Source organism: Equus quagga, chromosome 11 (assembly GCF_021613505.1).
Source record: "Equus quagga isolate Etosha38 chromosome 11, UCLA_HA_Equagga_1.0, whole genome shotgun sequence".
Lineage (NCBI taxonomy): Eukaryota > Metazoa > Chordata > Mammalia > Perissodactyla > Equidae > Equus > Equus quagga.
Window position 1 is genome coordinate 101,760,471 of NC_060277.1, and position 13,430 is coordinate 101,773,900.

The 13,430-nt window shown below is 41.2% G+C and overlaps 1 protein-coding gene across 1 annotated transcript; it reads right to left on the reverse strand.

Annotated features, from left to right (window-relative positions):
• Positions 1–573: 573 nt before the first annotated feature.
• Positions 574–11,712, reverse strand: KPNA2 (karyopherin subunit alpha 2). The gene is made up of 11 exons (XM_046677713.1): positions 11,565–11,712; positions 10,160–10,257; positions 9,871–10,008; positions 7,622–7,710; positions 6,516–6,784; positions 6,155–6,249; positions 5,790–6,053; positions 5,363–5,596; positions 4,957–5,139; positions 3,694–3,843; positions 574–2,699 (listed from the first exon to the last, which is right to left on the reverse strand). Exons 2-11 carry the CDS (start codon positions 10,232–10,234, stop codon positions 2,607–2,609), a joined length of 1,590 nt encoding a protein of 529 aa, XP_046533669.1. The 5' UTR covers positions 10,235–10,257; positions 11,565–11,712; the 3' UTR covers positions 574–2,606.
• Between the last annotated feature and the right edge of the window lie 1,718 nt (positions 11,713–13,430).

The window sequence follows — 13,430 nt, forward strand, 5'->3', positions numbered from 1 at the left end:
TTTGATAGGATTTAAAGCCAAGATACAATGCAGCAATTTAAAGAATCAGGGGTCAGGCCCGTGGTATAGTGGTTAAGTTTGTGTGCTCCACTTTGGCAGCCAGGGGTTCGCCAGTTTGGATCCCAGGCACAGACCTGCATATTGCTCATCAAGCCACACTGTGGTGGCGTCCCATATACAGAATAGAGGAAGACTGGTACAGATGTTAGCTCAGCGAAAATCTTCCTCAAGCAAAAAGAGGAAGATTGGCAACAGATGTTAGCTCAGGCCAATCTTCCTCACACACACAAAAATACTTTGTGAAATATTTAACACTGATGTTTAATCTTTTAACCATAGCATTACTTTTTAAAAATCTTCGCAACAAGCAAAATCAGCAGTTTTTGATATTTGTCCCACGAAAATTTAAGTGTTACCTTCCCACCCTTACTTACCTACAACTTTTACAAAAATGAGAGTTACAGGCAAAGATAAGTAATTTATTAAAGTCTTAAATGAGATTTAAAACTGCTAAGAGCTAAAACATTTAGTGGGTTAATAAAAGCAATTTAGGCATTAACATTTGTGAAAGAGGGAAAAGTTGGTGGCAATGGAGTGTTTTACCATGACTTTGTAAGATCGAGCTGAATATGAAAACATTCTCAAAGAGAGAAATTTTATCCAGTTAAGTTCAATAAAAACATGCAATTGCCTCTATGGATCTTAACAACTCCAAGGAAACTAGCATGCTAAGAATTTTATCTAAAATATGAAAACGTACTTTTGGAAATCAACTGTCTCCGGACCATTACTTCACTGTTGAGTCATGCCTCTACTCTAATAAATCCAGACCTTCTACTTTTTATCCAAGTGTACGTTACACTAGTCCCTCTAAAGCCATTAAGCTCCACTTATCTTAAAGGAAAAACCGAGGGTGTAAAAGTTTACTCCCACATTATCTTTTCTCAAAGACTTGGATCCAGCACCCACGAAGAATTACGTTGGGGAAGGGGTAGGAAAAGAGAGGTATGGAGCAAGAAGCAGGTAGGGAGGACAGCCTGCAGAGCAGCAATTTCATTACTTCTCTTCCCCCCACCCCCTCCTTCCATGGAAGCCTCTGTACAGAAAGTCGACAAAATGACCAGGGATCCAAACAAATGCCCTAAGCTTAGAGGGACCACCCGTAACATGGTTTAGTGTTCCAAGTTAGGAACTCGGCTGTGAGAGGTGCTTTAAATAAGCATTAGCTAAAGGGTTCTTTATTTCTGCACCAAAACAAAATAAGCACTAATAGACATTTTATTTCATGAAGGGAACTTTAAAATCCTGTTATCTGCAAAAGGGAAAACTCATGTTGATAAACTTGGGGAAGAATATCCTCACATTTGTGCCCATTGAGAGAAGGTAAACGGAAATGTGTTGCATTACACAATTGACTTGAAACACTCTTATTTTACTGAATACAGTAGCCCCTAAAGGTCATGAATCATTTTTAACTTTAGTCTTTCACCCAAATACCCACCACCACCACCACTAGAGTCTTTTTAATCTTCAGTGGGAAATAAGGTAGGCAAATCCATCAGATTTCAGTGGTGGAGGCTTGGCTCATCACTTTTCCACTAATCAAAAGAAGCAAAAGCACTATTTTTAAGAAGCCACTTCATTTTTCCTAAGATTTACAGGCACTGTAGTTAATACCCCCACCCACCCCACACATGCAGACAATCCATTTTTTATTCTGCTAACAGCACAACAGTGGCTAGAGTCGCACTGTGTTAGCGTGGTGGCCTTCACAACCTAGACTGCACAGGAGCAACCTGGGGATTCAACTAAAAAGACGACACAATCCTCGGACCCCACCCCTTACCAATTAAACAGAACTTCTGGGTAAACCTTCCCAGGTGATACCACGGTGCAGCGTTGAAAACACCTTCAGCCTTGAAGTTTGGGAGAAATGAATGCCACTCGTAGCTCCAAGAGCAATCCCTGATTAAATTTAAGACTTTTATCCCATCTCCCTGGCCAGTGAGTTTTAAGGAGACATTGGCTGAAGACTTCGGGGAAATTTTATTCATGCTTCTGTGAAAACTGAATTTTTTGTAGCTGGTGCACAGTGGATATGACATCTCAAAGTACCAACAGCCATTATTACCAAGAGGGGAAGCAGCCTAGAGCAAAGCCAGAACTCAGAAGCAGGCAGGATAAAAATGATCACCCCCATATCTTTGATGACATCACAAACCTTACATCAAATGACGACTGCAACCAAAACCACACTTCCAGTTAGTCACATCAGTTTGGTTACGTTGTCCTTCATTTGCGACCTAAGAGCTTCAAATTAGAGGGCAACACATAGGCATGACAAAGTAAAGAAAAGGGTGGAATTTAAGCTTTATTTACAGGACACTGCAAGATATGAAATTCCACATAGAAATAAGAAACCCATTGAGAGGAGAAGCTTCATACAGTATGTACACAGTTTGAAACTGTTCAAGTATAGTTTCGTTGTAAAAAGTGCTACAATAACAAACCACATTTAAAAAGAGTTCTTAGTAGAGAAACAGTTAAGACAAACTTATACCAAACACAGCACACAACAAACAACTTTCTGCCTCAGCTGTACAAGTCTAAAAGTTAAAGGTCCCCGGAGGGCCATCCTGAACTTGGAATGTATAGCCTTCAGAGGTAGTTTCTGGCACAACATTTTGATCTTCCTCTTCCTGGAAGTGTTAAAAAACAAAACAAAATAACCCCATAAATATGGCACAATTCTAAGCAGTAACCTGCCTAGAAGTCTGCATTTACTTTTTTCCCCTCAATTTATTTAAGCTAAACAAACAGTTCACCAATTTCTTCCACTGCCACCCTCCCATCCCCTACACCTCTGACAACCATGAATCTGTCAATCTGTTCTCTGTATCTGTGCTTATTTTTTTTTAGAGTCCACATATAAGAGAAACCATACGGTATTTGTCTTTCTCTGTCTGACTTATTTCACTTAGCATGATGCTCATAATGTATTTACTCTTAAGGTCTTCATCTGCATATTTCACCTTTAATCCTGTATCATATTTCAGTATTTGAAATAGTGGAGGGAGGACTACTGAAACTTATTAATTGATGAGTGCCTGGGAGGGAAAGGTTCTGAATGGGTTAAGGAATGCTACCACAATAACAGAAAAATACAGATTTTCTTCTCCACCTATCACTTTTCAGTACGAAAGCAGAAAACTGCTTATTAGACCCAATCTATGGTTGTGGGGTTGGCCCACTCTTCCATCAACTCCTACACACACTTACTCTCAAGATACTCTAAGATTCCTAAGGCTATTAGGCTATTCATTTGAAAGCAAACTGGTGATTTTTAAAAGTCTCAAATTAACAGATTGTATTATCATCAAGCCAAACATTAGAGGAGCAAATATGTACATTATATCCTATTTACACTGATATTTTGCTGTATCAGTGTATAGGACTCAGTAAAAAAGTACGAGGGAGGGGCCGGCCCAGTGGCACAATGGTTACGTGTGCATGTTCCGCTTCAGTGGCCTGGGGTTTGCCGGTTCGGATCCCACGGCACCCCCTGTCGGGCCATGCTGTGGTGGGCGTCCCACATATAAAGTGAAGGAAGAAGAACGAGGGGAAAAAAAATCTTACAGGCTTGACCTTAAATGTGTATTTCTAAATTCTTGTTCACATTACCATGTTACTCACCTCTACAGAGAAATACTTCTCAATCAAGTTTAACGAAGCTTTGTACACAGACTCATTTTCATGGTTTTGTAGAGCTTCAATTTTGTCCAGACCTCCACATTCTTCAATCATTATACTAAGTTTCTCAGTTTCACCTAGTTTCTCAGCAGCCTAAGAAAAATTCCAAGTTTACTGGCCTATACTCTGAATGTTTGCGTATTAATATATATCAGACAGAAATAAACACTAGACAGTTCCTTCATTGATAGTTCTTTCAACAAGCCTATGAGACAGTTTTATCTCCATTACACATTTTTTTAAAACTCAAGTTGACCAGATCTGTGTGTTCTTAGCAATTACTTCTGCAGCTTTCAGCCAGAGATCTTAGAATGGTTCTCAACCTTTTCTGTACATCAAAATCACCTGGGCAACTTTAATGACACTTTATCTAGGTTCGATTTGTCTGTGATGGGAACAGGAAATTACTGTTTTGTAACAGCACCCCAGAAAATCCAAAGGTCTATGCAGTCAAGGTGGAGAACCACTGTCTAAGGGCAAAGACTGCCTATGGTGTGTAAAACAAACTCCTGACTGGAGTATTTGTTGATATCAATAAGAAATTATTAGATTTAAGAATCATATATTGTGGTTAGAATTTTTTAAAAGTCCTCAACTTTTAGGAGATACATAAATATTTGCAGATAAAATAACTTATTTCCTTCAAAAAAAAATTTTTAGGTAAAGTGGATGGAATAGGAAAATTCGCCAAATGTTGACAAGTTATTTATGTAGGATGATGGATACACCAGGGACCATTAGTCTAGACTCAGCTTTTGTATGTAAAAATTTCCATAATTAGAAGTTTAGCACTTGAGTAGGACCTACCTACCAGCAATCACTGTGACAAAGTGCCACATGCTAGCATGCTGGGATCAATTAGGAACAGAACCAGGAGGAAAAAAATTAGATAACTAAGTCATTCAAATTTAATCTCACTAAAATCCAGTATGAAATTGAATTAAAGACTCTTGACAAAATAAATAGGTATGTATAGTGTCCACATATGGACTTGACTTCAATTCAGGTCATATCATGCACTTGTCATTGCTGTTATCTCTCTTATAATCCCGTGTCACATTTTTTATCAAGAGTGTGGCCCACATAAACAGGTTTTCTAATTCTGTGGCCTACTGAGTAAATGGAGCTACCCTCCTCCTAGTCTAAATAGTAAACCAACTGTCATCAAGCCCAAATTCAAACAAATGCCACCTTGTTAAGACTTACCTGAAATATATTTGAAATGGCATCCAGAATAACCAGAATAATTTTGGTGTCTTTTGCAGTTAAGAGGTTCATCAACGGTTCTATTATGCCACAGTGAACAAGGTATACAATCTGTTCAACTGTTCCACCACTTGTATAGTTGGTCACAGCCCATACAGCTTCCTTTTGTGTCTTAAAGTCTGCCTAATAAGAATAAGGAAACACGTTTATTTCAGAATAGCGATAAAAATAAGATTCCAAGACTGTTTTAGAAAGATGGTGACTAAAACTACCAACTGGTTCCATCCAACCTGAAGTGAAAGAGGTTACTAGATATTATTTAGCAGAGGACTGTAAGTAGAACCCAACACTGGCACACTAAGAGTCTTACTAACAATGCTTTGCTTAAGTCCTAAGACTTCATTACCTTAGAGAGAACACCAACGAGGAATGGGACTAATCCATGATTCACAACTTGCTGTATCTGGTCCTGGCGGCCAGCTGTGATGTTTGACATTGTCCACGTAGCTTCCTTCTGAATGTTAGTTTTGGGGTTCGTTAGCAGGCTGGGAAAGATGGCAAGTGCTCCCGCATCTATTACAACCTGAGTCTGTTCGTCTGTCCCAGTGACAATATTTCCTATGGCTCTTAGTGCAGGAGTCTGAAAAGGAAAAAATATGTTGATGCTGGTGGTTATCTTTTATTTTTTTCAGCATTGCTCAGAAGCTCTATACCCTAAGCGTTTTGACAAGTAAGAGGCTCATTATGGCTTCAAATAGGCAATATGTCAATATTATTACCAATGGATGATGCTCCTTATACTTTATATTTTCATCTGAAAGTTAACAACTTACCACAATTGGCAATTCAGTAGATCCTAGAAGCTTTACAAGTTGGGGTACCACTCCTGTTTTCACGACCATTTCAATCCGTTCATTTGGACCATCAGTAAGGTAGGAAATGGCCCAACAGGTATCTGCTAATACTTCTGGATCATCATGATGCAGGAGACGAACTAAAGTGGGAAGAATTTGCTCAACAGCATCTAATGGGGGTGCAGGATTCTTGTTGCGACAAAGGTTTGAAAGTGTCCAGGTAAGATTACGTAAGTAACCACACTGGGGGAAAAGAAAAAGGCAATGAGAAGGCCTGTTTTTTTGAGGGGGTGGAAAAAATTAGAATCAACAAGTGAGTAACTTGACTTATGACAGTAACTTACTGCCAAAGATGACATATCGGGAACTGCAAGAAGAGCCAACAGCGGGTCAACTGCACCATACTTGATCACCAAGTCTCGGAAAACCGAACCATCACCTGAAAAAAAGCCATGGTTATCTAATTGTATCTACTTGTCTAGCATCACCAATGTTTTGTGATTGAGTGCACCAGCGCCTTATTGCAAAGACAACAAACACTCTCAGAAATTCCCTAATTTACTTAGATGCCACTTTTGCCCCTAATAAGCACTGGAAGCAAGGAAGTTGAAAACCTGACACAAACGTCACTATTATTTACAACAAAGCTCTCCTCCCAACCTCAGCATGAGAGACATTCAGTCAAAGAATTTTAAACGCAAGTACCTGCAATGTTTCCTAGAGCCCATACGGCTTGTTCACTGATGTGGGCGTGGGGAGATGCCAACAGAGAAATGAATGCTGGGATAGCACCTCCCTCTACCACAGCCTTGGTCTGTTCTGATGTCCCGGAAGCGATGTTAGTCAGGGCCCAAGCAGACTCAAACTGAATGGGACTACAATCAGTTCTGCCCAAGAAGGACACAAATTTTGGAATCAAACCAGCCCGGATTATGTTGTCTATGGGGGGCTGTTTTTCTCTAGAAAGCAGTTTCCTAAGGGTGAGCAAAAAGAGAAACAAAAGTTGACAATGGTGAACAAGTTTGTGTAAAAACCAATTTAAAATCCAACTCAAGAGTTTAGAACTTTAGAAAATCTTTTATAGAAAAGCACTAAATGCTGAGATATCCTGGAATTTAAGAGGAACTGAACAGACTGGTTGCATGGTGCTACCATATGTGGTGCCTTTAACTACCTTTTTTCCAAAATCAAAATATTCCCAGTAATACAGAACCTTCCTCTCTGCTTATCTGCAGAAATCTGCTTTAGATCTTGTCACTTTTAAAAACTGACAATCTGACAGAGTGTAACTCTGTGTTAGCTTGCATTTCTCTGACCACTAATGAGGTTAAACATCTTTTCCATGATCATTTGTCATTTGGATTTGTTTTTCTGAACACTGTCAAGTTACGGAAATTATTAATCCTTTCTGTTATGGATGTCACAAAGATTTGTGTATGGTAGGAGACAAGAGTCTAAATATACTCATTTTCTAAATGGACGTACCATTCTAAACAGATATGCCAATCCCACTTACTAAATAATTCCTCTTTTCCCTGACATTTACTTGAAATGCCACTTTGACAAAAACTTCGTAATTTTCTTAAAAAATACACGAAAAGGTTAAAGGTGGTTATCACTGGGGGTGGGTGGGATATTAGGTGATTATAAAAAATTTTAGTTTCACCTAAGGAAGATTCTAATAAAAATAGGCCTACGGATGGCTTAACCTTTACTTTACCCACACCATCTGTCTGTCTCTTTCCCACCAAAAAAGCTAAAAAGGCTGATTTCTTAGGTTACCTATACTATCTATAGCAGACAAGACTTACCTAGCAGCTTGAGTAGCTTGGAGCTGGCTTTCCAAATTGTTGCTGTTTACGCCTTTGACAATATCCTCAACAGACCAATTTACAGTGCCCTACAAGAACAGTGGAATTTTGCAAATTATCATTTTTAAGATCAAATACAATCAATAAAATTTCTATCTGCCATTGTGAAGACATTTTTTTTTGTGGGTTTTTTTTTTTTTTTTTTGAGGAAGATTAGCCCTGAGTTAACATTCACTGCCACTCCTCCTTTTGCTGAGGAAGACTGGCCCTGAGCTAACATCTGTGCCCATCTTCCTCTATTGTATATGTGGGACGCCTGCTCCAGCATGACTTGCTAAGTGGTGTGTAGGTCTGAACTAGCGAACCCTGGGACGCCAAAGTGGAGTGTGCAAACTTAACCACTACACCACTAGGCCGGCCCTGTGAAGACTTTTTTTTTAGTTTTATAATCAGCTACTGAAACTTTAGCCCTATATTTAATTTTGCCTGTTAATTAAATATTATTTTATATATAGAACAGTTCTCAAACTTGGTGTCACGACTCACTGGAGTCTCAAGTTATGGAGTCTCCCGGAATTTTGCCACTTTTTAAGGTGGCTATGAACAATTTAAAAAATGAATTAGAGGGGCTGGCTCTGAGGTCGAGTGGTTAAGTTTGTGCACTCTGCTTCCGCGGCCCAAGGTTTCTCTGGTTTGGATCCTGGGTACGGACGTGGCACAACCAGAAGGACGTACAACTATAATATACAACTTTGTACTGGGGGGCTTTGGGGATAAGAAGAAGAAAAAAAGAAAAAAAAAAAAAGAAGATTGGCAAAAGATGTTAGCTCAGGTACCAATCTTAAAAAAAAAATGAATTAGAGCAGTTTAAAGGTTATTCCTACATTAGTCTCAATCACTTGCATTCATATATGCCGTTAGGGAAAAAGGTGTGGAGTTAATAGGCAATGTGCTGGAAATTTTCACATCTAACCTTGTAATCTATGCATTTCCATGGTATAGTGCTGCAAATACGTTTTATGTTGTGATCCCGGTAGAAAGGTTTGAGAAGCAATGCTATAGTTAACTCAAAAATTGACAGTATCCCTTTTTCCCTAGCTTACAACTTAACAAGGAAAATGTGACAAGTTGACAACCAGACAATAAACAGTGCATACCTACATACACACACACACATGTGTGTATATATATGTATGTTGTGATATACAAGCATTTTCTCTCCATTTTTGGTGCAAAACGGGAGTGCTACAGGAATTCTGAGAAAGGAGCATTTTTCCTGCTAGGGTGACCAAGGAGAAGATGGCATTTGAGTATAATACCCTGGAAATAGCACATAGGTAGTATTCATGGGGCGGGGAACACTGATAAAATGTAGAGTACTCAAGGAAAGCATAATGTGATAAAAAGTAGGAAACTGCACAATATCTTTGTAAGATGAGAGATAAATTTGAAAATCTAAGATAGGTCAAATTTACAAAAAACCTTCAAAGAATATGGATTTTAAACCATCAAGTGTTTAAGCAAGGGTGGGCCCGGTGGCGCAGCAGTTAAGTTCACACCTTCCACTTCAGCGGCCCGGGATTCACCGGTTCAGATCCCAGGGGTAGACCTACCCACTGCTTGTCAAGCCATGCTGTGGTAGGCATCCCACATATACAGTAGAGGAAGATAGGCACGGATGTTAGCTCAGGGCCAGTCTTCCTCAGTAAAAAGAGGAGGATTGGCAGCAGATATTAGCTCAGAGCTAATCCTCCTCAAAAATAAATTTTAAAAAATAATAAAAAATATAAATAAATAAAGGTAAGTAGTATGTGGCACAGAACGAAGGGAAAGATAAATTAGGAGACTACTGAAAATATTTCAGAAGGACAAAGATCTGAACAAAGCTAGTGATGACAAAAAATACACAATACCAAAAAAGGTAGAAATAAGCCAGAAATTGGTTGGTTCTGGAGACATTAATTTTCAGTTAGCACTGGAATGGCCAGGTTAAGCTACCAAGCTGACAGTTGGAAATGCAGGGAAACTGGAAGGGAGATCAGAGCTAAAGGTAACCTCGGAACCAGCTTCAAACGATTACGGAGGGTGGGCAGGAAAGAATATACCCCATCAGAATTACTGATTGGGAAAGAAAAAAGATCTTCAGATTTGACAGTTAAAACCATAAAGCTCAGAATGTTAAATTTCTAAGAAAAGCCGCATATTGATTTTTTGGGTTTACCATAATTCACAACGTATAATATATTTACCTGGTTGTTGCGGTTTTCCTGTAGCGGAGAAGTAGCATCATCAGGAAAGGAGCTTACATTTCTCCTTTTCAGCATCTGGTCATCTTTCTTAGCTTTCCTCAGCTCCACATTAACTTCTATTCGGCGCCGCCTCATTTCCTTGAGAAAAGATAACCTATCACGTCACCTCTTACATCAGTTTTTGTTGTCAAGTGAGGGCATTTTTTCCAAATTCCCCCAAAGTTCTGACCCATTCTCAAATATCTTCCCATTTAAAAAATATCATAGGAGAGCAACAGAAGGTACTCACTGTGCTGTCTTTCCCCTTGTTCTTGAATCTGTTAAGGCGGGCAGCCGGGGAATTAGCATTCTCGTTGGAGGACATGGTTATGAGACAAAGAGAGAAAGCTACAAGATGGGGGAAGAGAAAAAATTTCCCTTTTATCATTTTGCCTTGTCATTAAGAGGATCAATCGAATTACCAAGCATATATCGAATCCACAATTCTTCAGGAGAGGACAAACTTCCTTTTTCAGCACTACGAACCAGTGCTGGCCAACCGACATTTGTCCCCTCCCCTCTGAAGAGGCTGAGACTTCCCGGAGCAGTGCTGTCCATCGGAAATATAATGCAAGGTGCCTAATTTAAATTTCCTAGTAGCCACATTTTTTCAAAAGCAAAATGAATTACGTGGAATTAATTTTAATAACATATTTTACTTAATGCAACACTTCCAATATATTCTCATTTCCACGTTATAATATTAAAAAATCACCGAGCTTTCACATTCTCTTTCCATACTAATTCTTCGAAATCTTGTGCGCATGTCCACTCGGACTAGCCACACGCATTTAGCGACTATCCCATCGGGCCGCGCGGAGCCCATAAAGAGTTAACCGGAGACAAAGTAGGGGGACAGCTCACAGTTAAAATCTACGTCCCAGGGGCAACAAATTCAAATCCCCTGGAGGCTCTATTGTCTTTAAATGGCCCCAATAAGTACATTCTCCTTGAAATTTCTCACTTGAAAATTAAAGAAAAACTTGGTTCATCGTTACAGTATGGAGTCTCCCCTAACATCCCCTGTCAACACTGAAGACCTGCGGCGCAGTGCGCATCTCCAGCTCCCCGCGCACGTTTTCAGGTCTGGGGATTTCGAGCGAACGCACCTCAACGAGGCTGACGCTAGCGCTGCTTCATTCAGCCTCGGACACTTAAAGCAACGTCCAGAAGGCGGCCCAAGGACAAGTCCTCCCTACAGTCTGTTACCTTCCATCCATTCTGTTCTTTCACGAAACTGTGACACAGCCCACCCAGGGCCTACGTGCCAAAGGCTCCTTCCAACTGCCGCCGCCACCTCCGCTCCCTGCCCCGGCCACTCACCCGGGAAGACGCCGCGGGGAACCGGCGGCGGCGGGGCCGGAGGCGCCGGGCCCACCCCCGGGACTTTCGCCCTCAGGCCTCACTCGAGTCTCCGGGCCGCGAAGCCCACAGGTTCCCGCTGCGGTTCGCAGAGCCTCGGCGCCCCACCGCCCAAGCCCTCGCGTCGCCAGAGAGCCGCCCCGTCAACCAACGGCGCCCCCGAGGCCTCGCCAGCGAGGGAGGCCGAAGCCAGGCCGGGCGTGTCCCCGGGCCTCCCCTCCCGCCACCCGCAAGCCCAGCGCAGCCTGGGGCCAGCCGTACCGCCCGGGCCAGACTGCGGCCTGAGTTCATACCTACACAGCCGGCTCAGGAGTCCACAGGAGTCGGCGCGGCACGCACACGCTGCGGGTCGGATGCCCTCAAAACGTCCACCGCGGCCCAGCCCGAAGACGGTGTGACTCGTGCCGCCGGCCGGCGCGATTTAAATTTCCCGGTGGCTCCGCATTCCGATTGGCTGGTTCGAGCCTATGCTGTGCGTCCATTGGTGAATTTGAAAAACACGTTGGGGGGGGCGGTGGTCATAGGGCCTAGAAGAAGGGAAGAGAACATCGCGAGATGAGGGAGCTGCCGGGCAATCCCAGAGCGCCTTGCAGTGCATAGTGGAAAGACTCCCGATCCCGGCATGCAGCGCGAAGGGCCGGTTCCCAGCCCCGCCTTGGTTCTAGCCTCGGGCTGCTGCTGAGGGTTTATGCTTTGTCAGGTCGCTGGTCGTTTCCCTGGGTGATCCTAACCAAGTACCACAGATTCCCAAAATCATTCTCTTTAAAAATCTTGATATAGAAACATATTGCTATGCATTTTTTCCCTGATAGGACACAGAAGGAACTTGGCAGGGTTTTCTGGCCACTATAGAGGGGAGGGGTAAGGCAGATCTGTGTTGCAGTTTTTAGTTTCTCTCTTTTTTAAAAACTTGGGTCATAAAAGCCTGCAAAGAAGCCACAAATATGGTAACAAAAGGTTTATTATGCCTGTTTCTCCAGACACTCTTATTTTTAAATAATTTCAATACAGAAGAATTGCAGATCTTTACACAGATTTTGCCAAAGGTTAACATTTTGTCGCATTTACTTTTTCTCTCTCTCCAGTATATATACACATACACATGTACTTGTGTGTGTGTGTGTGTGTGTGTATATACATGGCTTTTACGTATTACTTTTTGAACTATTTCAGAAATCATTTCTCTTTACCCCTAAATATTTTTGCGTGTATTTTCTAAGAATAAGGACATTCTCTTATATAACCACACCACAATCATCAAATTCAGGACAACTGAACTCTAATGCTATTATTTATTATATAGTCCATGTTCAAGTTTTGCCAATTGTTCCAGTAATGATCTATGCTGTAATTTATACACTTCTGAATAAAATGTTTGCATTTTCTTGACATGTACTTTTCCTTAAGCATCAATGATGGTTATCAGAGAATCTGGATTATGGGCCATTTTGTTTTCTTTCTGCAGTTTTTCTGTATTCTGAAAAGGGTATTTTTAGAAAAGTATTGGTTTATTTTTTACTATAAATAAATTCCAACAGTGAGCTTTGTCCAGTCTTGCAGGCATTTATGCCAGCCTCACTCATTGTGTAGCAGTAAGGGGTTCATAGGAGGTCGATTCTGCTCCCACCTACCCAATCAGCAGAATCCTATCCCCCCTAAGTGCAAAAATGTGGAAGTAATTCACCCCTAAACCAGTCACCGCAGGACATTCTCTTGGCTACTGTGAATGGTTAATGGGCAGGCATGTGACCTAAATTCATCCAGTTGGGAAGCCTGTGCCTTTTGTTTAATGATTGGAGGTAGGAAAGCAGGCTCTGTTCTTCTGAACTGAGGGATATGAGTCCTAGAAATATGAATAGGAGGATGGTAGAGAAACCATGAAAGCTCTGATTGACAGCATGCCCTATCTCTGAAGGTTGCAATTATATGACTTAGCGATTATGTCATCCGACATGCTTTCTTAGTTGTTTACGCTAGTCAAGTTGGGTTTTTTTTTGCTTGAAAATATTGAGTACTATGTGCCCAGAAGTGTTCTGCTTTACATATATTAATACATTTAATCTTCCACAGCTGTGTGAGGTAATACTATTATCTCTTCCATTTCACAGAAGAGAAGATTGAATCATGAGTGGTTAAGTAACTTGTCCAGGTTCACACAG